Genomic DNA, 23,313 nt, shown 5'->3' with positions numbered 1-23,313 from the left:
AAAGACGACAAATTCGCTCAGACCGAAGTCTGACAACTTCAAGTGGCCATTTGAGGTTACCAGAATATTTTCCGGTTTTAGATCTCTGATGAAATAAGTTGGCAAAAACTTCTTTCACTCATTTTTAGTGTACATTACTTTACATCAGGGCAAACCAGATTTGCATAAATGTTTCTGTTACAATGGAAAATCTTCTACCCGTTCTTTCTCGATTCCAATCCCATACCGCTCATGTCAATTGTGGCTCCTCGATTTCAAAAAACAAGTTTTTTTTTCTTTTTCTCGACCGCTAGTGGTGCATTATGTTTCAGCCAATTTGCATCAAGAAAGCTGGTTAGACAGGGAAGGTAAGTTAGTCGACATTGGAATTAAGCCGGAATGAACGAGAAAATTTTTTTGTATCCTTGTAGCAATCGGAAAGAAATGGGTGTATACTGGCTGCGTTATTTTTCAAATATTTCTCTTTATCATTCCCATAATCCCTCTAGTTCCTGTTATTCTTGTCGTCAGTGTTATTGTTATCGTTGTTGTTGTCATTTTCTCTGTCGTTACTGTTATGGTTATCAATATCGTCTGTGTTGTTTTATAAAGGGTTCCAAGACACCGGGGAAAAAACAAATCTTTCTTCAGAATGAGACATTCCAGAGTACGTTATGCCACAAACATACCTGTGGATGACTTTTTTCGAATTCAAATATTTCAATCCCAGGCCGATATCGACGGCGTAAAACCTGAAATACCAGACGTTGTCGTATGAATACTTTTAATTGACTTTCTAAGTTGTAACCTGGGTCTTAGTCAGAAGAAAATAAGCAACTGCAAGTCTGCAAACTTAAAACTGAATGCGTTGACAGCGGCATAGAAAAAGCCTACATGTTGGTAAAGATTTAATGAGCATGAGTGACGATTACGATAACAATTTTAAACACTTCCGGGATGCTCAGCTGTTTTCCTTCACAAGGCGTTGAAACTTCTTTTCATTTAAATCGTACCTGGCGCGTTCCTCACTCAGTTTTCCTCCCTGGGCTCGCAGAACTCCAGCAAAGTCCCCACCGGGCAAATACTCAAGCGCTAAGGCTGTTTTTGTGAGCTGAAACAAAAACATTCTGTTTAGTTTATTGACATCAGCATCACGGCTGTGTTGATTAATGCTTTGTTTCTTTTTTCAACAAACTGGCGTTAATTACTCAATGAATCGTTCATTAAAATTCATTTAATCCCTCCCTAAGGCTTTCTGACTCTTCCTCATTGGAATTTCATTGACAATCAAATTCCTCAAGCTCCTCCCTTATGCTCTGTTAACGACGACTAATCCCTCCTCCCTTCCCCCTTAAAATCAAGTAGACCCCCCCCCCCCCAAATCCTTTTGACCCCAAGATTGGCTCGTAAACGATAACTAACTATTCGTTAATAAAAAAACTGACTGAGATAGTGGCAGGCTCAACTTGCGTTCAGTTTCAAAAAATGAATTTCTCAGCACGCTTATTGTTGCCTCCTGAAGGCATGATCACTCCACTGCTACGATGTGCAAAGTTCCATGGCCACGCCAGTAAAAGATTCCTAAATATGGACGTGTTTTATCTGCTCCTGTAGCCAACCTTTCTGTATGTATTCAAAAGCCGTTTCTTAGGTACATACTTTGATGGTAAACGCCCGGCATAACTGGGTAACCCTGGAACTCCCGGCCAAGTGGATGAGGATGAATGTTTCTTTCAACACCATCGATTTGTTTGCTTCATTCTCCTTAAAAGTTTTTACTGCGTAATATCCATGGGTTTTTCGGCAATAAAATTGCGCTACCTGAAGTAGGAATAGAATAGCCAAGCATTAAAGAATCTGCTTAACAGTACTTTGAGCAATTTGTGGTGACATTAATTGACGCAACCTTTAGTTTTGGTTTTCCCCAGTCTTCTAAACGCCGAACGACTCCGCATTGCAGCAGCCCTCTTTCCCCAAGAAATTAATAAGAATTGAACATAGACTGAACCATGGATCAAATTTGAAAACAATCAATCCTTGAGACTAAACGAGTCATAACTATCTCTAATTTAAGTTTCTAATTTTTCCTAAATCCCCTGATGGGTGGGCAACCACGAAACAGGCCTGTAAGGATGAACTTTTAGTTTATTTGTCTTCTTCCTCCCACAATATATATATACATATATATATATATATATATATATATATATATATATATATATATATATATTATATATATTTATATTTATATTATTTATATAACAGAATCTCCTACCTCGCCAAAGCCTCCTTCCTCAAGTTTCTTAACTTCAAATAGGTCCTGGAAATCAACGTTGTCCAAATCTTCCACTCTTCGCATTTTGGTAGGATAATCGGACATCTCCTGACCTTTTCTTTTTCTACGGATCTTTGCACAGAGCAAAATGGAAAAAAATTAATTGATTTCATTGGTGCATTGCAAGGAATGGTGATACCGGTGGCTTAAGTTTTGCATGGGAACGCTCTGCATTCATGGCTAAACCCTTAGCCTCTCGGTTTGGATTTCCTTTCAAAAGAGCGAATTCTTAGAAAATTTCTTGAAAGAAAATTTTTGACGTTAACTTTTGGATCCCCCTTCTCTTTTTATTTTAAAATAATCCCACCATTTTATATAATTAAATTCGCTCCATAAAATTAAATGATTGAATTTACCATGTATAACTTTGATCATGCTGTTATTACTATATCAAATTACTTGAGTGCGTCCAAACAGCCGACTCAAAAACCCGACTGATGGGGGGTGTAACAAGATGTGTTTTCAAAGGCAAAAAATTCTTTCCTCTTGCAGTCAATTTTCTTGGTCTATGTGGAGGATTAAAAATGTAGAAGTTGAACACGGGCTACAGATAAAGGATGAAAAATATAGAAAATTATGGCTAAAAATTATTACCCTCCTCGTTCTTCGATGCTTTCTCCAAGCTCTCTGTATTAATTTGACAGCCTTGTTCTGTCAGGAGAAAAGCAGTAATTATATACTGATAAGTAATTATATGCTGATGATAATTGTGAATCCATTCCCCTGGTAAGGCCATGGAGTCGAAAGGGAGCAAATAATGCCTTTTAGAAAGAATCTCATCTTGTTGGATCAGACTACAACTAAAATCGCCGAGAAAGTTAAATGATAAAACTTGCCATCTAACACTGTACCAACCGCTATTATTATCTCCTAGTACCCTGAGTTTGAGCTCTTCTTATTTTTTAATCTTTTCAATTTATGGCGGCAAATTTGCAGTATAAATGTATATTCAATGAAGATGAAAAAGACGTGACGCCTTTTGAATCTTAACGGCACATTTATTCTGCAAAGTAAACAAAAAGTTTGACTGTGATCATACTGTTATTACTATAACAAACTACCTGAAATTGAAGTCTTCTTAACTTTAGTCGACGCCAAGCCCGTTGAATTATGGACGCGCATTCATTCTGCAAAGAGAACAAACATTATGATATCAACAGTTAATATGAGCGTCTAAAATATCCATGATTATCGCATAAACTTCCAGTGTCATCATCTTAAAAACTTCATATTTCTGTTGATGTAGATATCAAAGGTCTGTTTTTTTCTATGGAACCGCTGCGGCCAACGTTTTGAAAATGGTCTTCTCCCCACAAGGGGAACTTCCTCAACAACAATTAACTTTTAACAAACGCCATATTCTAACAATGCCCTCGTCTCAAGAGCAACATCCACCTCACAACGCCCACCTCCTTATGACGGCAACCTTTTCACAACGTTTCGGCAACTTGAGTGCGTCCAAACAGCCGATTCAAAAACCCGACTGACGGGGGGTGTAACAAGATGTGTTTACAAAAAATTCTCTCCCCTTACAGTTAATATTTTTGGTCTATGTGGAGGATTAAATCATCTTGTTGGATCGGATTGCAACTAAAATCGCCGAGAAAGTTAAATAATGAAACTTGCAGTTAAGATTTATAAGACGTGACGCCTTTTGAATCTAAACGGCACATTTATTCTGCAAAGTAAACAACAATTTTCATAATGTCAGCATAGAATATCAGCATCTTAAAGTCGTCACGCCATGTTGGAGTACATAATAGAGGTCTACTTTCTACGAAAAGTCTCTTCGGCAGTCATCCGCCTACAACGGTCACCTCCGTACACTGGCTGCCTTCCTAGAGATGACCATCTCCTCAGAAGGGCCACCTCTCTACACAGAACACCTTCCCATGAACCGCCTCTTTCTTACAACAGCCACCCCCTCACAATGACACAGCAACTAAAGCGTGTCCCAACTGCAACGACACTCTTCTTTTGTCAAGGCCCAATTTAGAAAAATATTTGTAACTGGGAACCTTGTCGGCTTTATATCACTAAAGAGTGGATGAAATGTCTACAATACTTAATTAAGGGAGGCTATGAAATATGATTTAACTTCTGTACCTTTTAAAATAATCCCATCATCTTATACAACTGAAATCGCTCCATAAAATTAAATGATTGAATTTACCATGTATAACTGTGATTATACTGTTATTACTATATCAAATTACCTGAAGTTCAAGTCTTTTTAACTTTAGTCGACGCCAAGCCCGTTGAATTATGAACGCGCATTTATTCTGCAAAGAGAACAAACATTATGATATCAACAGTTAATATGAGCAACTAAAATATCCATGATCATCACATAAACTTCCAGTGTCATCATCTTAAAAACTTCATATTCTGTTCATGTTGATATCAAAGGTCTATTTTTTTCTGTGGAACCGCTGCGGCCAACGTTTTGAAAATGGTCTTCCCCTTACAACGGGAACTTTCTCAACAACGATTAACTTTCAACAAACGCCACATTCCAACAATGCCCTCGTCTCAAGAACAACAACCAACAACCACCTCACAACACCCACCTCCTTATGACGGTGTAACCTTATGAGGGTGTAACAAGATGTGAGACAACTCGAGCAAATAGACAGTCCCTGACAGCTTTATTTCACTTAGAAGAAATTAAATTGAGAAATCTGAAGCAATTAAACAATATGTTACGCTGCTTGTTCAGTTTAGTTTAAAAGTTTTCTGTGAATATAAATTTTTGTTTTGCATGCTGCAATGCTGTAATGGAATTTCAAAAATGGAAAGTATTCTCCAATAGCCCCTCAAAGAAAAGACAGAGACGGAAAATCATTCCCCCCGAATGGCTACCTTTATATCAATCCGCTACTTTCCACTTTCTACAAAGTAAAATTTAGAAAGTTACAAGTAAACTACATCTTAATTTCCTCAAGGAAGATATTCCATTTAAAAATGTTTAAAGCATATGACACTCTTTGACAAGTTAGCAGCTTTTAAAAACACTGCTGCGCCGCTTCGGTGGGTGAGTAAAACAAAGGTTTTATCATTCAAAGTTTTTTCATTGGTGATATATTGGACAAAGATTGATTAGATTTTCAAAGAGTCTGAAATATTAGAGCTCTAAAGTCAACCATATAGGCTTCGAACCCGTTGAATTAACGTTGCAGCTCTAATTTGTCAGGAGAGAAACGGAATCATGTACTTGTTATTTATTATGTGTTCTACTTTCAGAAATGTCCTCTCCTTTTTATAATGGGTGTTGTCGAAACCTTGACAACTGAAAAAAAAGTAAACTAAAGACTTGCTCGATTTTTTTTTTTTTCCCTTTCGATTTGTTTTTTTTTTTCCCATCATGGTGTGATTCTTATCTTCTCTTGACAATTTTCATAGTTTATTTTCTTCTTTGAAAAATACAATTAAAGAAAATCTTTTTGCATTAGTACCTCTGAAATTGAATATGGCCCAAATAAATAGTTCTGATGAAACTTTTAAATTTTGTTTTGTTGGGGTTTGGAGTTTTCGATAATTATGCCGGGCCCGCTCTACGCAGTTCAGTTGTTAGCATGTAATCCTTCCTCATCAGAAGCTTTAAAAAAAAAAAATAATAATAATAATAATAATAATAATCAATCTGCTACGTTGACACGGCATTACAAAGAAATCAGAATACCTGTCTTTTCTGTTCTCTATCTTTCTTGCGGGCTTCCTCTTCAAAACTGAAAAAAAGAAATGTTAGCGTCACAATGACGACTACCATTAATACTTGGTCGCAACACAAGTTTTGCAAAAATAAAGCCTTGTTCTTTCCATTTATTTAGTGCATTAAGATGTTAAATACCTTGAGCCTGCCTCAAACACATATTTTGAACTTAAACTCTTGAATGTTCACATTAATGTCGGGTAGCTAGTGAAGCAATTTAATAGTTTGATAAATCAAGCCGCACAATCGGTCTGTAAAAGTTTTCCGTTGTTTATTTACAAACTTAAAACTTTTATCGAAATTGGACTGAATGATTAAAGACCTACCTTTCTTTGCATTCAGTTTCTGACCTCTGCCAAAAATAGTCCCTGAAACATGCGAATGTAAAAAAACTTATCCAAGACGTTACAAAAACCATCTTGGCCTTTGTAATGTTTTCTCCGAGTCTGTTTTATGATCAGAGTGCGTCATAATAGCAGCTTTTTCTTTTAAGCGCGCGCTAGAAACAGAAATTCATGAAGAATTACATTTAAAGTAATATTAAGGCGAGAACCTCCCTAGTTAAATGTGTGTCTACTGACTTATAACCATGGAATATTCCGGTGAACTCCTAGAAATACAAAAACTAGTTTTGAGTGGAATTTTTGATCAAATATTCTCAACAGTTACCTCTTTCCCGATCACGATATTCATCGATTACAAAATTCTATGCCTTCTTTTTGTGAAATTCCGGCTTTTGGTACAATTTTGTTGATGGGGCATTGGAAATACAAAGAATATTCTCGGTTTCAACGATAAATATTTAATTGTTTTATAGGTTCATCTCAAAAAGAAGATTTATGATTCCTCAAAACATTTGATTTTAACTCCTGTTCTGCGAAGACGCCAACGGCCGTGAAGAAACCGTTTCATCATAATTTTTTTTTGAGATACAAAGCACTGTAGTTGGGAAATGTACCTAAACGACCCTTAACTAGCGAAACCTGAAGGGGACTAAACTATGAAGCTCCCTGCCCTCTCATCACAACAACAATACAAAAAAGTCCCAGAGTCTTTCAGTGTTTCGGGCCACATAATTTTTCGCTTTGACTTGTCAGGAAACGCAATTCGAGTAAAGAGAGTTAACTTGTATGAAAGTTTCCACGACAAAGGTTACGCGGGGTCGGAAAAAGAGCCTCGAAAGTCTTTGAGATGAATAATCACGAGTACGAGATTAACGCTTTATGGTCTTATTTAGGGTAAGGAAGTGAAATGCTGGCAGTCGATCTTCTGTCTTACTCTGTTTACCCAACCATATACAAAATACTCCAATAACAGGCTATTAATAAGAATTTCATAATTTAACAGTTTCAAAGTTGCACTCGTGTCTGAGGTGTATCCAGTGCAATGAGGTCTGTGAGGCGTTGCTTGCTTTAAAGTGGTCATACAGAGATTTCAACGCATATTAGACTTTTACTGTAACCAAATAAAGGGGAAAGTAGGAAAAGAAAGAGGAAGGAGGTAAAATGGTCGGTTACAAAGCCGGGAGAAGGAGAAAAAGCCAAGACCTCCTATTACATAGAATTTGACCCACATTGAACACATCAAGGCACCTCAATTGAATTTTCTTTACACCAAAACAGATGTGACGTTTCTATGCTTTCTATTCTTCCCACTTCCGACCTGTCTCCCTCTCTTCTACCTCAGCTGATGAAAAGAAGACAGACCCTGAGAACAAGGTTGGAAAGATTGTATTTATAGAAAACTGGCCAAGCCAGCAGTTCTCTATTATTTTATTCCACGCAATGAATGGAAATAAGAATCAGAAACCACTCTGGTTTAAATGGTCGAGCTAGCGCGCTTGCCCCGACACCCGTCATATGCTTGCCAGTCTCTTCAGGGCATTTTTACCTGATCTTCAAAGCATGAGACCATGACAATGAACTCTCTGTAACTTTCACTGTTAATTATTTTCATCGCCGTTCTGCAAGGGCTGATCACTACTTTTTTCTTTGGTACAATGCCTGCATGAAAAGCGTCCTCTGCCGCTTTTGGCTTCTACTCTTGCGAAGCCATTCTTGGACAACAGTTCCCACATCATCACGGAACATTTCGGCCGCAAAGTAGGGTTTGCATCTACGGCATCGTTTTCTTGCTCCTCTATGGACGGAGTAGGATTCCTGAGTTTTCTTCCTGTTGAATTTCTTCTGTGAGTCTTTCATTCCGGTTCACTCACTTTACGATTTGTATCTTCCCTCGGGATTTCTGTCACCCGTTCCGCCGAAAGTTCGCATACCGGGCCTAATCCGTCCTGTCTTTAATCCTTTCCCGGTACTTATGACGTATCCTTGCTCAGTGCCGCTGGAACCAGGGGAATTGATAAGGGTCAGACTACGTGTATTATCAAAAGGATGAAACCAAGTGAGTAGATGTCCTGTTTCCGAATCAAATATCATTATGTGGCCACTCGCAATGCCCACCAAAATAGAGTCACTCGTGGGCTTCACGCAGGTAATACACGCAACTGCGTCATCGTGATCTTTGTGTGACTCGGATTCCACAAAGGGACTCCTTAGAACAACTGCGCAGTCAACGCTGAAGTGGTTCTGCCTGTTCTCTGAATCCCATTTGCTGAGAACGGACCTGCAGGCGGACAAAACGCTTTTTTTTTTTTTTTTTTCACGAGAAACCTTTAGAAAGGAGATTTGCGTTTGTGGGTTGTTCTCCAGTCCCTCAGGGCCACCGTACCACACGGCGTCGATGTCGAAAGCCTCCATTTCGCCTGGTTTCGTTAATTATCTGTAAATGTATCGGCTCGTGGACAGCTTATCCTGTGCCGCTGCGAGTACCAGAATTCGGTGGCGTCCAACATTGAAGCTGTGAAAAGCACGTTTCCTGAAGATCTTCTTCATATCTGTTTTCAAGATACAATGCACGTTTCCATCGTAAAGACCAACAAACGCGTACTCATCGTTTGATGCGACGCAGCTAACTGGTTGGTCGAATCTCATGGATGCCACGTTCTTGTAACGCGACTCACTCGAAGTAAAGTGAGCGTTGACCGAGGCAAACTCTCCACGGGCAGCGATTAAAACGAAAGGTGCCATAATATGTATGTACTGGATCTGAAACAAGAGACGCTGCTCTCGATAGGTTTCAATTGAGAAAGAAAACTTCATGCTGAGTGTGCGACCATCGTAGACAAAAATTCGGTTGCCTGTGTGGTCATCACAAGCTAACCACAGATCAAGGGAATCTTGTGCGAGACAAGCATGACACACAGACTGAGGGGATAAGCTGCTTGGCTATCAAACACTGGAACGTGGGATGACAGACTTGCTCGGTTATTTTAGCGGTCGTCGGTCTCTTGGTCGGCCTACCCGACCAGCATCAAAGCATAAGCTCGGTAAGCGTCAGAAAGCCGAAAGTCGCTACCGGAACGTGTTTCCACTGCGGACGCTCTCCAGCAATCAGTGATAATTCGGTAAAGGAGGATCGCATACGAATATACGTCTACTTGAAAGGTGTATTCCTCTTTACTTGCTGATTCCAACATCTCAGGTGCATGGTTACCGGGAGATCCAGCGCATGAAATCAAACCAGTCGAAGTCGCGAAGTTCCCCGTGCAAAAATCAATGAGCTTGACGTGAAGATCAGCGTGTTCCTCCAAGGACCAAACAAGGACGTTTTCCGGTTTTAAGTCTCTATAGATGACATCTATGCCATGAAGGAATCTCAGTGCGTCTGCAACTTGATATGCAGTCTGAAAGAGGACAATGCGATCAAGCAACTTTGGGCTGGATAAGATCTCGGTGAGAGCCCCGCGCTCTGCTAGTTCCAGCACAAGGCACAAGGGGCACAAAGACACACTGATGATGTTGGTAAGGAAAGGATGCTGTCGTACACGAAGCAGGGCGTTCAGTTCCTTGCGCGCCTCGCGGTAATGCCTGAAGGGTTCGGATTCATCACTTTTAATGTTGAACTCGATGGCGACTGCCTGTCCTCGGCATACCCGCGAACGACCTGGGAGATAAGAAGACTATATCAACAATTTTGGCCTTTGTTTTACGTTTCCTGTTTGAGTTTTTCTTGCGATACTTGCTGAGAGAGCTTGAAGGTATATCCTTACCTGGGGATTTTACTAAAGGCCGGTTGATGGCGGTCTACTGCCGTCTGTTAGGCATGCTTCCAGAAACCCACAGAGGAATAACTTCTTACTGACCGAGTGCGAGGGTCCCACTAAGGAATATTGGCACGAGGTCCGTGCGAAACTGACCCAAGACCAATATTCCCCAGTGCAGCTCGAGCAAGCGAGGTAAATAAGTTGCTTACTATATAGCACTCGGGCCAAACTTATTTACTTTAAATTTCCCAGCCTTCGCGACGAAAAAGGCATGGCTTATGACCGTTTCCGTGGAAACGGTCCGTATGGCAAAATCCCGACCAAGTAAGAGCTAATCAGGACGCTTGGATTCAGCTCAGGACTACCTTGCCATACAATAAAGGGGCCTTATAGCCTCTCTTTCAGGTGCAGACGCCTGTTACACCATTCGTAGTCGCCTAACCCTAACCCTATGGAAAAATTCATCAAGGCCGTCTCATACTGCGAAAAAATCCTTAACTGCGAGGAAATCAACAACGAGTCTGCTACTAGCGAGCCAGGGCGGAGCTAACGGCAAAAAAACAAAACAAAATAAAAGCAAACCGAGAATGAGTGGTGACAAAATAGCTCGAGGTCTTAGAACGGACGCCTAGTTTCATGGGAAAAAGGAAAGTTCGTAGCAGAGCATTTGTTACCTTCCTGTTCGCCCTTATCACGATAAATTCGCAAAAAAGACAGAAGATAATAAGTTTACCCCCATCCACATCAGTTCGATTCTAAATTTTAAACTTTCTTTCCACCGAAACCATAATAAATTGCATTAACATGCAAATTTCACACCAGTTACAAAAAGACTGGTACAATGTAATGGAGAAACAGATACCTTTCCAAAGCCTCCACTTCCGAGGATACTCGAGTCGGCGTCCTTACACCTAACGCCTTCGTGCGACAACAATAAGTCAGGATCTACGTCATGAAACATTATATCAGGTGCAACCTTGTGAAGATCAACTTCCCAGCTCGGGTGATAAGGACAACGGATTAAATCTGACTTTGCACTTTGACGCTGACAGTCGGTAAACTTGAACTTGTAAATGAAATCGACCATCAAATGTATGAAACAACAGGGGACCCGAAAATGGCTAACACCAATCTTATGAGGAATGCCAATAAGGCCTTTGAATTTCTAGCAATCTGCCAAAAGGAAACCTGAGCAAATATCAAACTATGACTTTAAAGCATAACTGTACAGATAGTAAGATTCGATTACACTTTCGACGAAACACCATTGAAACTTCCGAATGTCTTAATTTGCTAGGAGTTACCACAGACGAACAATTGAAATTTAACACTCACATTAATGAAATAATAATAATAATAATAATAATAATAATAATGGGAAATTTATAATGCGCAAATTCCATAAAATGTTCAAATGCGCATGACAAGATTAAAAACAAAATAAACAGGTTAAAAAGCTAAAATTACAATTAAAAGTAAACTCACAATAATAAAAACAACTATATATGCTAACAATGCATGACGAAAAAGGTGAGTTTTTAGCTCGGCTTTAAAAATATTAACTGTGCTGGCGCTTCCTATGTCAAATGGTAACGCATTCCACAGATTCAGTGTAGCACCGGTAAAAGAACGATCACCTAGTGTAGCTATAGATTTAAAACGCGGATAACTAAGCAAAAGGTCATCACTAGAATTCCTTAGATTATATTTAGATGGGAGCCTAAGAGAAATGAAAGAATATAAATAAGTAGGCGCTAAAAAATTAAGAGTCTTAAAATGTAATATATGTAAAATAAAAAATGTAAAATAAGTAAGAAGGCGAGTCAAAAGGTAGGCGTAATGTTGAGGCTTAAAAAACTTATCCCTACCAATGCTAAATTAACTGTGTAAATCAACCATATTGCCTTATTTAACTTATTGCCACCTGACTTGGCATTTCTGTGGTGATACTGATAAAAGAAAGCTCGAACGGATTCAAGAAAGAGCACTACGCGCAGTTTTCCTAGATAAGCAATCGAGCTACCAAGCATTACTGGACAAGAGTGATCTAACGACGCTTCAGAACAGAAGACTGCAAGATATTACTATCCGTATATATAAACACAAACTTTGCTACACCATAGTGTGTGAGCTATTTCTCACGCATTGTTCACCCTACAACTTAAGGGTGGCGGAGTTTGCCATCCTCAGATTTAGGACCTAGAAATATGGTAAACATTCCCTCACCTACTTGGGACCAAAGTTGTGGAATAAGCTAACAAGCGAATTTAGAACCCTCCCATCATTATTTAGTTTTAAAAATCGTATCCGTAAATTTAATTTGAGCGTAATGGTAGAAGACGACAATCGTTCTAATTGCATCCTTTGTAATTCGTAATCTTTGTTTTTTTAATCATTTATCCCATCAGTTGATAGTTAATATGTTTTTTAACTTTATTATATTGTTAAATATATTATCAGGCTTTTTTTTAAATAGTTCAATAGAAAATATTTAGTAGGTTATTAACTTTATTAAGTGTCCCCTATTAGTAGAGGAGTTTTTAACCCCGTCGGCCAGATATTCAAGACACTTTAATAAAGTTTATGATGATGATGACGAGGTTACTAGGCCGAGTCTTTCGCACATCATACAGGGAATAAGCTGCCTGACTTTGAGTTGCTGTTCATCCATCGTCGATAACTCTTGGTACCATTTGCGAATGAGCGTGTCGATGTGGTCCACCGCGAAACTCAAAACCCTCCAACCCTGACGGCAAGGGCTTACTTCCGTTCGAATCAACTGTTGATCAGATCCAGTGTCGGCGACGCAGTGCAGCAGGAGGAACAACCGTGGGTGACGAAGGCAAACGCCAGATTTCCAGCAATGAAGGAGATTGTCGTCTATCAGTGTCGCCAGATCTGTAGGTAACTCCGGTAGATAATCGACGGGGAACTCCTCCACGAACGGGCTGTTGGGAAAGTGTAGTGTTTCACTCCGTGGTTTGTCACCCCTGCTCTCTGCGGAGGTGCCATCTGTAGGATGTTTAGGTGTAGAAGCAGCAAAAGATGAAGTCTCTTGTGGTGTTCCTATCGCGATATCAGCGGTTTGAAAACTTGTACTTGAAGAACAGTACGACGATAAGTGCGACACGAACTCGTTTTTGCAATTTTTTTTTCTCAATCGGTTTTTGCCTCAAGGTTTATATAAAGTATTGCAGCCATATGCATGTGTAAAGATTTCCATAGAACTTGAAAAATAATTCGTCGTTTGGTCGTTTAATTGTTCGATTATCTTAGTTACAGTCGAGCGAAAATTTCAATTAACTTTTGGAGGAATTTTTCCTAGTTATAATTAGTTCTTGCGTCACGAACATCAGATTTTTTCAATCGGTTTTTGCCTTAAGGTTTACATAAAGCTATTAAAGCCATATGTTTTTTTAAAGATTTCCATAGAACTTGAAAAATAATTGGTCGTTTGATTGTTCGATTATCTTAGTTTCAGTCCAATGGAAATTTTAATTAACTTTTGGAGGAATTATACCAAGTTAAAATTAATTCTTGTGTCATGAACATCAGATTTGTTGGAATTAAAATGGCACAAGTCTTCAAGACCAGTAGTTAATCCTAGTATTACCGATACTACGGCAGATTTTTCCGATACGTTTGGACGCGATAAGGTGTTCATGAACACTCTGTTTAAACTAGTTGTCCAATTGCAAACCGAGAGGCTGGTCGGACAAGCAGGTTCACCGATTTGGCTCAAATTTTGCATGTAGACTCGGCTAGTCTACATTAGCTAATTTTAAGATTGAACGGTCATTTGGAGCCCCTCCAGGACATGGTTTTAAAGGCGCTGGTCAAGGCGCTTGTAAAGGCGCTTGTTAAGGCACTTGACAACACCACGCTTTAATGATTGCGCCAAATTCTCCTTACTTGTAGTAGGAAGTCTTCGGGTGTGATTGGTTCCTTTAAGAAAACTCATGGCAATCCAAACCCACGACTCAAAAACGTCAACAGGAAGTCTATTTGAGGAGCACGTGGGAGAAATTCAAGTTTGAAATGCGGGAACATATTCTGTGCTAGAGATATGCCCAAAAACCGATAACTTTCTACCCACAAAATCAAAGAACACTTTTCTCGTTAATCAAAAACCGTCCTTTCCCGGAAATCTAAATTAAAAAAATAAACATGAAGCGTAATTAACATGAACAGAAAGTATTCTATGATTTTCTTAAAGACAGTTTTATTTTCAAAAAGTTCTGACATCAAAAGATTTCCTTCACGCCATATGGTGTTCAAGATCTGATTACAATTCTGTCATCGGCTGCTGGAAGGTGATTAGTACTTGAGATATTAGCTGCTGGTAACTTTTAGGGGTCAAAGGAATTTTTATTTGCCACTTCACAATTGCTCATAGACCACTTGGTTTGTCGCCCTGTGTTTTACATTACCATGGTTACTTTAAATTTCTCTGGTGACCTTTAGTTAAATACATAGTTTAAGAGTGTAGACAATATGAATTATGAGCAATTAATTACTAAAAATAATTCCCCATTGGATAATTGTAGTTGTGTGGTTTTTCCTTTTTTTGTCAGATTATGTGCATCCAATTTAGCAACTTGCAGGCTCTGAAGATCGACTGGCAGAGTTTCAATGAACAAATCTATGGAGGAAGCGGCTGGGGTGGCTTTGATGCCATACTTCAAAATCAAGTCTTTCCACAATTTCACAATTTCAGAGGTTGGCATCAATATCTTTGGTGTTCATGTAATGCTCTGACTCAGCATTGTCTCTGTTGACCACAAGCTGTTAACTCACCTGGGATCTTAGGGGGAGCTCCTCTGTCCCCATAACCTGCACAATTAAAAGAAAGAAAAATCCTTTTAGTATAGCAAAAACAGCTGAAAATTATTTTAATAAGAATATGACTGATAGAATTCTTGCATAATTCAGCTTGCTCGTATGTAACAGATATATTATATCTACATAAGCTTACATTTCAAGCAAGGTAAGTTGCCCCGTTATCAATCCTACTAGTATCTACTAGCTACAATTCTTACTCACTGCATTGGACGTAAATTATATACTTAAATATCAGAGCAGGGACTTACCAAGGTCTGATGGGATTACAAGTTTCCTCTTTTCTCCTTCACACATACTAAAAACAACATGAACAAAAACAAAAAAAAACCAAACAAAAAAAAAGTTTCAATTAACAATAACAACAAGAAGTTTATTTATACCTTGAGTAAGTAACAGCAAAATGTTAAAACAGAAAAGCTGGTAGCTGGACACCAAAAAGAACTATAGTAACTATACCATATGTCAGTCAGCCTGTCCCCATCATACCCTAAGACACATATGATCATAAAAAGAGAACGTCACTGTTGCCTATTCTTCCCTTTCCTCCTCAGCTCTTCCCAGCTCACCCTATTCTCTTGAATCTCTTTTTCATTGGCCATTGTTAGTTGCTGTACTAATTAAGTGCCCATTTAACAGTGTAAGATTATACTTTGTAGGCTAAAACAATACCAAATCAAATGACAACCCTTTGGTTTAACTCTACTGACTAGAAATATTTCATTTTTTTCATAGTTATTGAAATTTTTGCAATAACTGTATTTTCAAGTTGTCAACTAATCAACTGATGCTTTTCAAGATTGCATAAAAAATACTTCCAAAGAGGTTGGTTTTCATGTTTTGTAATTTAATGTCCATAAGTAATTAAACAGGTTAGACTGCGAATGTAAATAGAATTTTATGTTGCTGCTAGTTCCACATTTAATGAATGGTTTGAAGCCAGTTTATCAATAACTGTTCAGGTTCTCTTCAGCCTTAGCCTTAGGAAGAGAGAGCAAAAAAATGTCAATTTTATAGACCCCCTAGGGAATGACAAGTCAGGTCCTATGGATACATCTATACTTGCCATGTCATGCGCACAATGCTTGACACTTCATGCTTACACACTGAACATTTAATCACTGGCCAGAAATTCTCTTACATTTGCCTACTAAATCCAGACCACTTATCCATAACTCACATGCACTGGCACTTTTACTACAAAATTTACCCCAGCTTTAACAAAATTTTAAAATACAGAACAACAAAGTTCAAAAGCTTGCTTTTCACAGTTTACTTCTTTTGTACAGTTCAGTACAGTTCTGAAAAAGTTTGAGGAAGTAGTTTGAAAATGTAAGTAATGTGGAGAGAGGAATTTATTGTGTATAAATAAGACTTAGAAACAAATGATGAGTGGTCTATAGTTGTAACTTACTTTAATAGTCCTTGATCCCATCCTGTAACAAAAATTTAATCATGACTTATTAAATAGTAAAAACACTTCTAATATACATCAAATATCTTACATTATAATCCAACTGCTCTCAGAGAGTACAAATAACACACAAATTGAGTACAAATATCATGTGAAATTGCACAGCTGTTTGGACAGTTGGTTATTTTACAATGTAATCCAACAAGAACATTACAAGACCTGTCCCAAACCACTCCTCTATTTGCTTTGTTTTCCCTGCCTTATAACAAATGACTATAAAATAAAACAGTTGGGTAAAAAAACATGAGATGTTTGAGAAACTAAGTTAACTATAAACATTCTGAAACCTAAAGTTTATCAAACCATTAAACCCAATGCTTGTTAATAAATTAAAGTAATAGATCCCCATTAGCTTGTGATGTCCAAATGTTTCTTGCCTTCTCCCCAATTCCCACATGGGGCAATTAATTGGTAAACCAGTAGAAAGTGCAATCACTTGCTTAAATGCATAATATCATGGCAAACTACAAATATCAGCCTGTTTTGCAAAGTCATGCATGCTATATCACAAGTATCCACCTTTGATAACTTGTCCCACTCCTAATGTAAACACGAATGGTTCTCCTCTAGGGATACTGCTGTCAAATTGTGTCCCGTCCCTCAGAGTACCCTAAAAATCAAATAAATTTAAACACACAGAACAAATCAACACAACTCAAGTTTGAAGGAAACCTTTTCAAGTTGTTACCTTTCTCTTGCAGCTAATTCAAATGAACTAATTTTGGGTTATGAATGGAAAAAACTTTAAAAATTCTGTATCAGCTGATTGAGTTCAATTTCTTCATTATAATTGGTTTACAAGTCATGTTACCTGAGGAAACCATTTTCTCACAAGGAGTTCAGGACGAAACATTGCATTAAATTACTTCCCTCATCTTTGATAAATATCTTTAAATACCCTGTAAATGAACCATGCAAGCAGAAACAAGACCCTTTCTGTTATGCATGTTTGACAGAAGTCTATTCCACAAAAAAAGGAGTAAAAGTTCACAAAATTAAGTGTGACACTGTTGAAAATTAAGTGAAACATACTGCTGTTAAATTAGTGAAGTCAATTTATGCCTGGTATATAGTTTATCTCACTGGGCCTTTTAAACCAGCCAAGAATCAAACCAACACGAAAAAGTGAATTTCCCTTCCTCACTGTCATGCGACTAATTCATTTTACAACATAGCTAGTAAATTTGTCTGATCAAATTCAATTGCATGAGTTTGCTTCATATTCCTATTGTGCACGCTCATGACGTCAGCAAACAAATCCCTCAGAGAATTTTGCATTCAATCAGAAAATAAAGTTCATTTACACGCATGAATTCACCTGTCAGTTTTTTGACCAACCTAAGACATGATCATTTACAGCGTAACAAAATGTTTTCTTGAAACGAAATTATCAACGTGCTGAAGCATAGCAGAGGGAATATTAACCCTTTTACAACATTTAAACCATGTGGCTGTGGTCTTTGAAAAAATTTACTTGTGCTTATTTATTCCAAACTGCAGGAGAAAAATTGTGATTACATATTAATAATATACATGAAAAAATACGAGAAAGCTTATAATAATTATGTGGAAGCAAAGCATGCACATCATGTGCAAAAATAATGTATTCAAAGACTGCAAATGACATTGTGCGTTCGGTCAAAACAACCGTGTACAATCAAAACAATAATATACATTGATATTTTCCCATCTTTAAGGTCCGGCTAAACATTTCAAGGAATTGTTGAGTCTGGTTTGTTACTTCTTTGTACTAAATAAACCCTCTTCTGCATTGAATCACCTATAAGCTGCATTTACCTAAACCAATCAGAACTGAGTAACTTTTTCATGTATCTTATTATTGCATATAATGTAACAGTAATGCATGAACCTTCCTTGGTTCCTAATGCATGTCCACTGATGTACAACCATGCAAGATTTTAGGGGACTCCAAGGAGACAAAAGTAAGTTTTGAGTGGAATTTTTGAGAGGATATTCTAAAAATTATCCTTTTGAGACACATTCAAACTGGCTCTTTCCTGTACTAATCAGACAGAAGATATTTGCTCTCAATCATGATGCACAGACTTCCCACTCAGTCATCAAGTAAATATTATGATCCGTCAAATATTTTCGCCGTTCAGAGCTGTTTACAGCCAATCAAATCAGAGAAATAACATTTTCACATGTGGAGAAAACATTTCATCCAATCATGAAGAACCTGTCAGAAGTACTGAGTTTTCAATGAGAGAAACCCTGCGTTTGTTTACAAAATTTATCGCAAGAAACGACCAAACTCAATGCTGACCACTGAGGCCCCTTTCTATCTTAGTATGAACTATTCAAAGTATTCTGGTAGATGTTGGTTTAAGGCAAGTACATTGGGGGTAAACAAAGCTGGACTCGATAAGAGGCGACAGCTCATGAACCACAGGGCAAGAAAGACACCTCTACAACAGTAGGTACACACGACTGACATGTTTGAGTGAAGCATGTCAAACATTAAGGTGTGATTGTCAGGTTGCTTTTCATTACTAGCAAACAGCTTATTTCTATCAGCTTTGAAAACTTCTGTATCCTCGCTTTAAAAAAAAAACGCATTTCCCATGAACATTTAAACATTAAAGAGATAAGGAACCAGCAACAGGTTTTTCCATTGTCTCATAACATCATATTCTCCTCACAATTTTTGGTTACATTTTAAAAAATTTTAATCATTATAACACATTGAAGTCGCAGATTTTAACCCTTTTAGTCCCACTTGTGATCTAGACAGAATTTCTCCTTACACCATCAGTACAATATCAAACAGACAAATAATGAGTATAAAGAAAAATATCAATTAGGGGATAATTGGTTGATCCAATTCCAAATTCTCCAACCTAACAGCAAATAAATTGTTTGGCTGACAGTAAGGAGAATTACTGATGAAATCTTGAGAGTTAAAGGGTTATGTAATCCTATTTTTTTTTGAGAGGGCACAGTAATGAATCTTGCAATCTGATTGGTTCTTTACCCGGTCAGTATTTTCCTATCTCTGCCCACGGGCCACGGTAATGCTTTCGTGAGTCACCAAGTACATCCCAACTTTTGTTGCCATTTTTCATAAAATATAGCTCGTGTTTCCGGCTGGGCAGTATTTTTAAGCAAACACATCAGTAACTACTTCAAGCCGATGAATAACTTATGAATCCTCCCTTTTCTCTCACTCAAATCACTTTGGTTGACAGAAAAATATTGGTTTCAGAATGAATTTGTATAAACAATAGTGTCGTTACGTTGGTTGACAAGTGGCCTAAAACCTGTCTGCAATTAATTTTAATCGTTCACAAAAAGTACCAAGAAAGTTAAAATGTGAGGGATTTTGTTACAGTTAAACTGAATGAAGGAACTTTCATTCATTTAATACCTGAATTTTCTCAAGCTATTTGTTCGCATTGAAAGAGCGAGCAAAGTTTTAATTTAAGTTTTACAACAAATATACGCTCTCAGTGAGTCTTTCCAAGTCTGTTCAATTTGAACATTTGTACCATAAATTGCACAAGAGAAACTGAAGGAATTTTTTGAGAAAAGGCCGCATTAAATCCCCTTGTGTCTCGTTGGAGTGTGCCATTCGAATTTAGTTTTTGTGGAGGAAAGACCAGATTTACACATGCCATTGCAGCAAACAAACAAGCAAACTATCACAACTTCAAAATAAAAAAATTGAATTTACTCACGATTACTTTCCTTGCCGTTTATTTAATGAACAGAGGTAAATCTTTGTACATGAATGAATCGTCGATGAGAGTGAATAATACTTTCCATTAGATCATTGAATGTTTTTGAAGAAAACATTGTCATGAGAGTCCTTGCCAAACTAGTTCCATTGTTTTTCAAATGTTCTTACGCTTTCTTTTGGTTACACACTCTCTAATTGACAGGTGTCAGATTGTGACAGATACTTGTAAAAATAATGTTTCAAAGTTTGTTTGGAAGCCTTTAAAATTATCGTTATGGAAATGAAAATGTTTCGCTGACGCATCTCTCTTGAATTTGCATCACCTCTATTTTAACTTCCATTAACTGGCTCAAAAACTGTTCAGTTTATGGAAGATCTTGCCGTATTTACAGCCCTAAATCATTTGGGTTCTTTCGGAACGAATTTCGTCAAGTTTCAAAAAAATAAATATGTTATTTACTGGCTAAGGGTTGGTCGGTATGGTGAAAAACTGTGACCTCAGTCTTGAAAATGCTGCCTTCAGCCTACGGCCTTGGGCAGTATTTTCAAAACCTCCGTCACAGTTTTTCACCATATATACAGACCTCCCAGCCTGCAAATAACATGTATATATGTACCAGAAAGGCAGCAAATAAATGTAACATACTCCAGTAAAGTGTTGTTATGTTCAATGAAGTTTCAAACTCATTAAAGTTAAGTTGACTTCATGATTCAGATTTTAGTTTAAGAAATGTGTAATATCTCTTTACATGGATGAAAAGAGAGTGCCAATTATGAATTTTAAAATAGTAAATGCCAAAAACTTTAAGATGGATTTATTTATTATCTATTCACTGAGATTTTACTCATTAGCTGGCACACAAAGATATAAAAGACCCTTTGTGAAAAAACCCAGAGCAATAAAATTAAAGATTCAGGAAAAGCATATGACATCAACTAGTTTACTGATGTTCTCACCTGAATTCAGTCTGGAAGGAGAACTCTGCAACACTTCTGTTTTATCTTCTCACACCTGAATTAAAACATAAAATTTAATTATTTGCAGGCAGATTAAGGAAGAAATTAAAGGGATGAACATATGTTACATAAAAAGAAATCCGTTAATATAAAAATAAGGCAGAAGTATATTACCTACGTGTCTTTGCTTCTGAATACAGCTTTAATAGGTATCTTTCATGTAATTATCTACATATGTAAACCGGGTGAAATATACGGTCGTAAAAGTAATTTTATTCTAACCTTCCTCTTTGAAGGCTGCCTTTTGAATCAAGTATATCAAGTTCAGTACCTCCGGAATCATAAGCCGAGCTTTTGGGGCTACAAAATGATAAAATAATCAACGCGTTATGGCAGGCCAATTTATCGAGAGTCAATTAAGTATAGTTTCCTAAAATCATTTGGAAAGTTGAAAATGTGCTTCACTTGTGTTACATATACGGATTCCGAGAGTGTGACTCGATTAATTCAAAAGAAAATATCCAAGCAGGTTACAGAAATGGTTCATGAATTGTAAACTGATAATGTCACGGTTAATAAAACCTCCCTGAATCATGGTGCTGATACGAATTTATCGTTCATAATCGCTTATGAAATTCCGAGATTGTACCTCAATGAATTCAACAGAAAATATCCAGGAAAGTTACAGAAACAGACTCTCAAAAACGGCTCCCGAATTCAAAAACTGTGAACAACAATTACTTACACTAACCATGTGCTAACCAGCGTGCTTGTGAGCTCAAATTGCTAAGACCCCATTTAATTACACGATCACAGCTCAGACGCTTCTTGCAAAATGTGATCATTATCGGTTTCAGAGGTTGATTCTTCAGTTTCCACCATTAGGAAAAAAATATCGCATCGGAGGCATGTTCACCATAACCCGAGCATTACGTACGCCTCGACTGAGATGTTGAGCGAAGAGAAAGTGGCTCCATGTTTTGTGAGACAATTGAAACCATTTCCTGAAGTTCGAGTAGAAAACATGAAAACATAGCGCTGAAAAGTACCATAACTAAACAATGAAATTCACTCATTCCGCAGTAGAACTAACTCCACTTCACCCGTAAGTTTGTTTGCTCACATGACAATATTGTCAAAATCAAATTACCGCATCAGACTCAATGTAAACATGATCATCGCTGACTCGATCTCATTTTATTTGAATTTTGGGAAAGGCCACTACTTCGTTCTCAGGCTAAAACAATACTTCTTCGACAAAGCGCGATTTTTTTAAAAATAGAGTAAATCCTACGATAGTTGACTGAAGAGAGAAAGAGATAGAAACTTGCGCTCGCCGTTCGCTATCATTTGAAAACTTTCTAGGCAAAACAAAATCCGTAAGATAACTTATTTTCCATTAACACCATGACCGTATAAAACATTCCAAACGACAGGACAAGAAATAACTTGAAGAATACGAACACTTTAGAATGTTATTCGAGCGATGAACCGGCGCGAGGGTTTTTAGGCGATGAAGGCCAAAGTCATTGTTTTGCCGAAACGTGATTTTAATTATAAACTAAAGCTAGTATCAAACGACGATTGGTAAAAAAAGATTGAATTTTTCTGGGCCTTAGCGTTAGAGAAAACCCAGATAAGACACGGCTTACCTTCTCTTCTTTCTCGGATCCCTTGTAGTTCGCTTCCCTTTGATGATGACCCCTTTTCAGCTTGAAGCAAATTGTCTCAATGGTCATACGGATGGTTCAGATTATGCTTGGTTCAAAGAAGGTGCGCTGGTGATTATAGCCTGCAGAGCAGGCGTAAGTTTGGCGAGCGAGTGCTAAGTAATTTCATAACGAATATTATGGCCGCCATCTTTGATTTTAATGGCAGCGGAAGGCTGGGGAGAGGAATAAATTTATACCAAGGGGGCGGTCGACGGTCAAAAATAATGAAAGGGGGAGGGGAGAGAAATAAAAGATTTGTTTCGTTGAAGTTGAAATACCTTTAAAAATTAACTGCACTATTTCCTCTGCAGTGTTTGCCAAAAATATTTATTTAGAAGTACTTTACTATTGGAGTTGTTTATACTTTCTAGGCAAAGTCCATTGGGTCCTTTTAGTTCATCGCAAAACTTTGTGATCCGCAAACCTCGATGATCAAATCTTTTATTGTGAATTCAATTAATTTTGGTTGGTGGAGCATTTTGTTTGACCGGATTAAGTTTCAA

At 37.7% G+C, this 23,313-nt stretch overlaps 1 protein-coding gene and 1 long non-coding RNA gene across 12 annotated transcripts in view; both read right to left on the bottom strand.

The window, feature by feature from the left end:
- Positions 1-22,957, bottom strand: part of LOC131788977 (peptidyl-prolyl cis-trans isomerase FKBP2-like) — a 127,145-nt gene extending 104,188 nt beyond the window's left edge. The window contains exons 1-6 of one of the 11 annotated variants that reach the window (XR_010718132.1): positions 22,751-22,957; positions 21,844-22,102; positions 21,381-21,458; positions 21,099-21,153; positions 15,219-17,051; positions 13,327-14,961 (exon numbers count right to left, since the gene is read on the bottom strand). Coding sequence is in view for 2 of the 11 variants with exons in the window: in XM_066169466.1 (XP_066025563.1) it covers positions 14,888-14,961; positions 15,219-15,265; positions 16,382-16,403; positions 16,961-17,051; positions 22,751-22,837 (321 nt within the window). In the remaining 9 variants the exon portion in view is untranslated. Of the gene's footprint in view, positions 1-13,326; positions 14,962-15,218; positions 17,052-21,098; positions 21,154-21,380; positions 21,459-21,843; positions 22,103-22,750 lie in introns of those variants that run through there. The other 10 variants (XR_010718130.1, XR_010718134.1, XR_010718131.1 and 7 more) reach the window with 10 other exon arrangements.
- On the bottom strand, positions 682-1,727 carry LOC131799982 (uncharacterized). Its single transcript, XR_010718140.1, has 3 exons — positions 1,639-1,727; positions 993-1,090; positions 682-731 (listed from the first exon to the last, which is right to left on the bottom strand). It is a non-coding gene; the product is annotated as an uncharacterized lncRNA (long non-coding RNA).
- Positions 22,958-23,313: the final 356 nt, after the last annotated feature.

This window comes from Pocillopora verrucosa, chromosome 7, assembly GCF_036669915.1.
Source record: "Pocillopora verrucosa isolate sample1 chromosome 7, ASM3666991v2, whole genome shotgun sequence".
Classification (NCBI taxonomy): domain Eukaryota; kingdom Metazoa; phylum Cnidaria; class Anthozoa; order Scleractinia; family Pocilloporidae; genus Pocillopora; species Pocillopora verrucosa.
The sequence above is the reverse complement of the archived record's forward strand: the minus strand, read 5'-3'. Positions and strand labels throughout refer to the sequence as shown.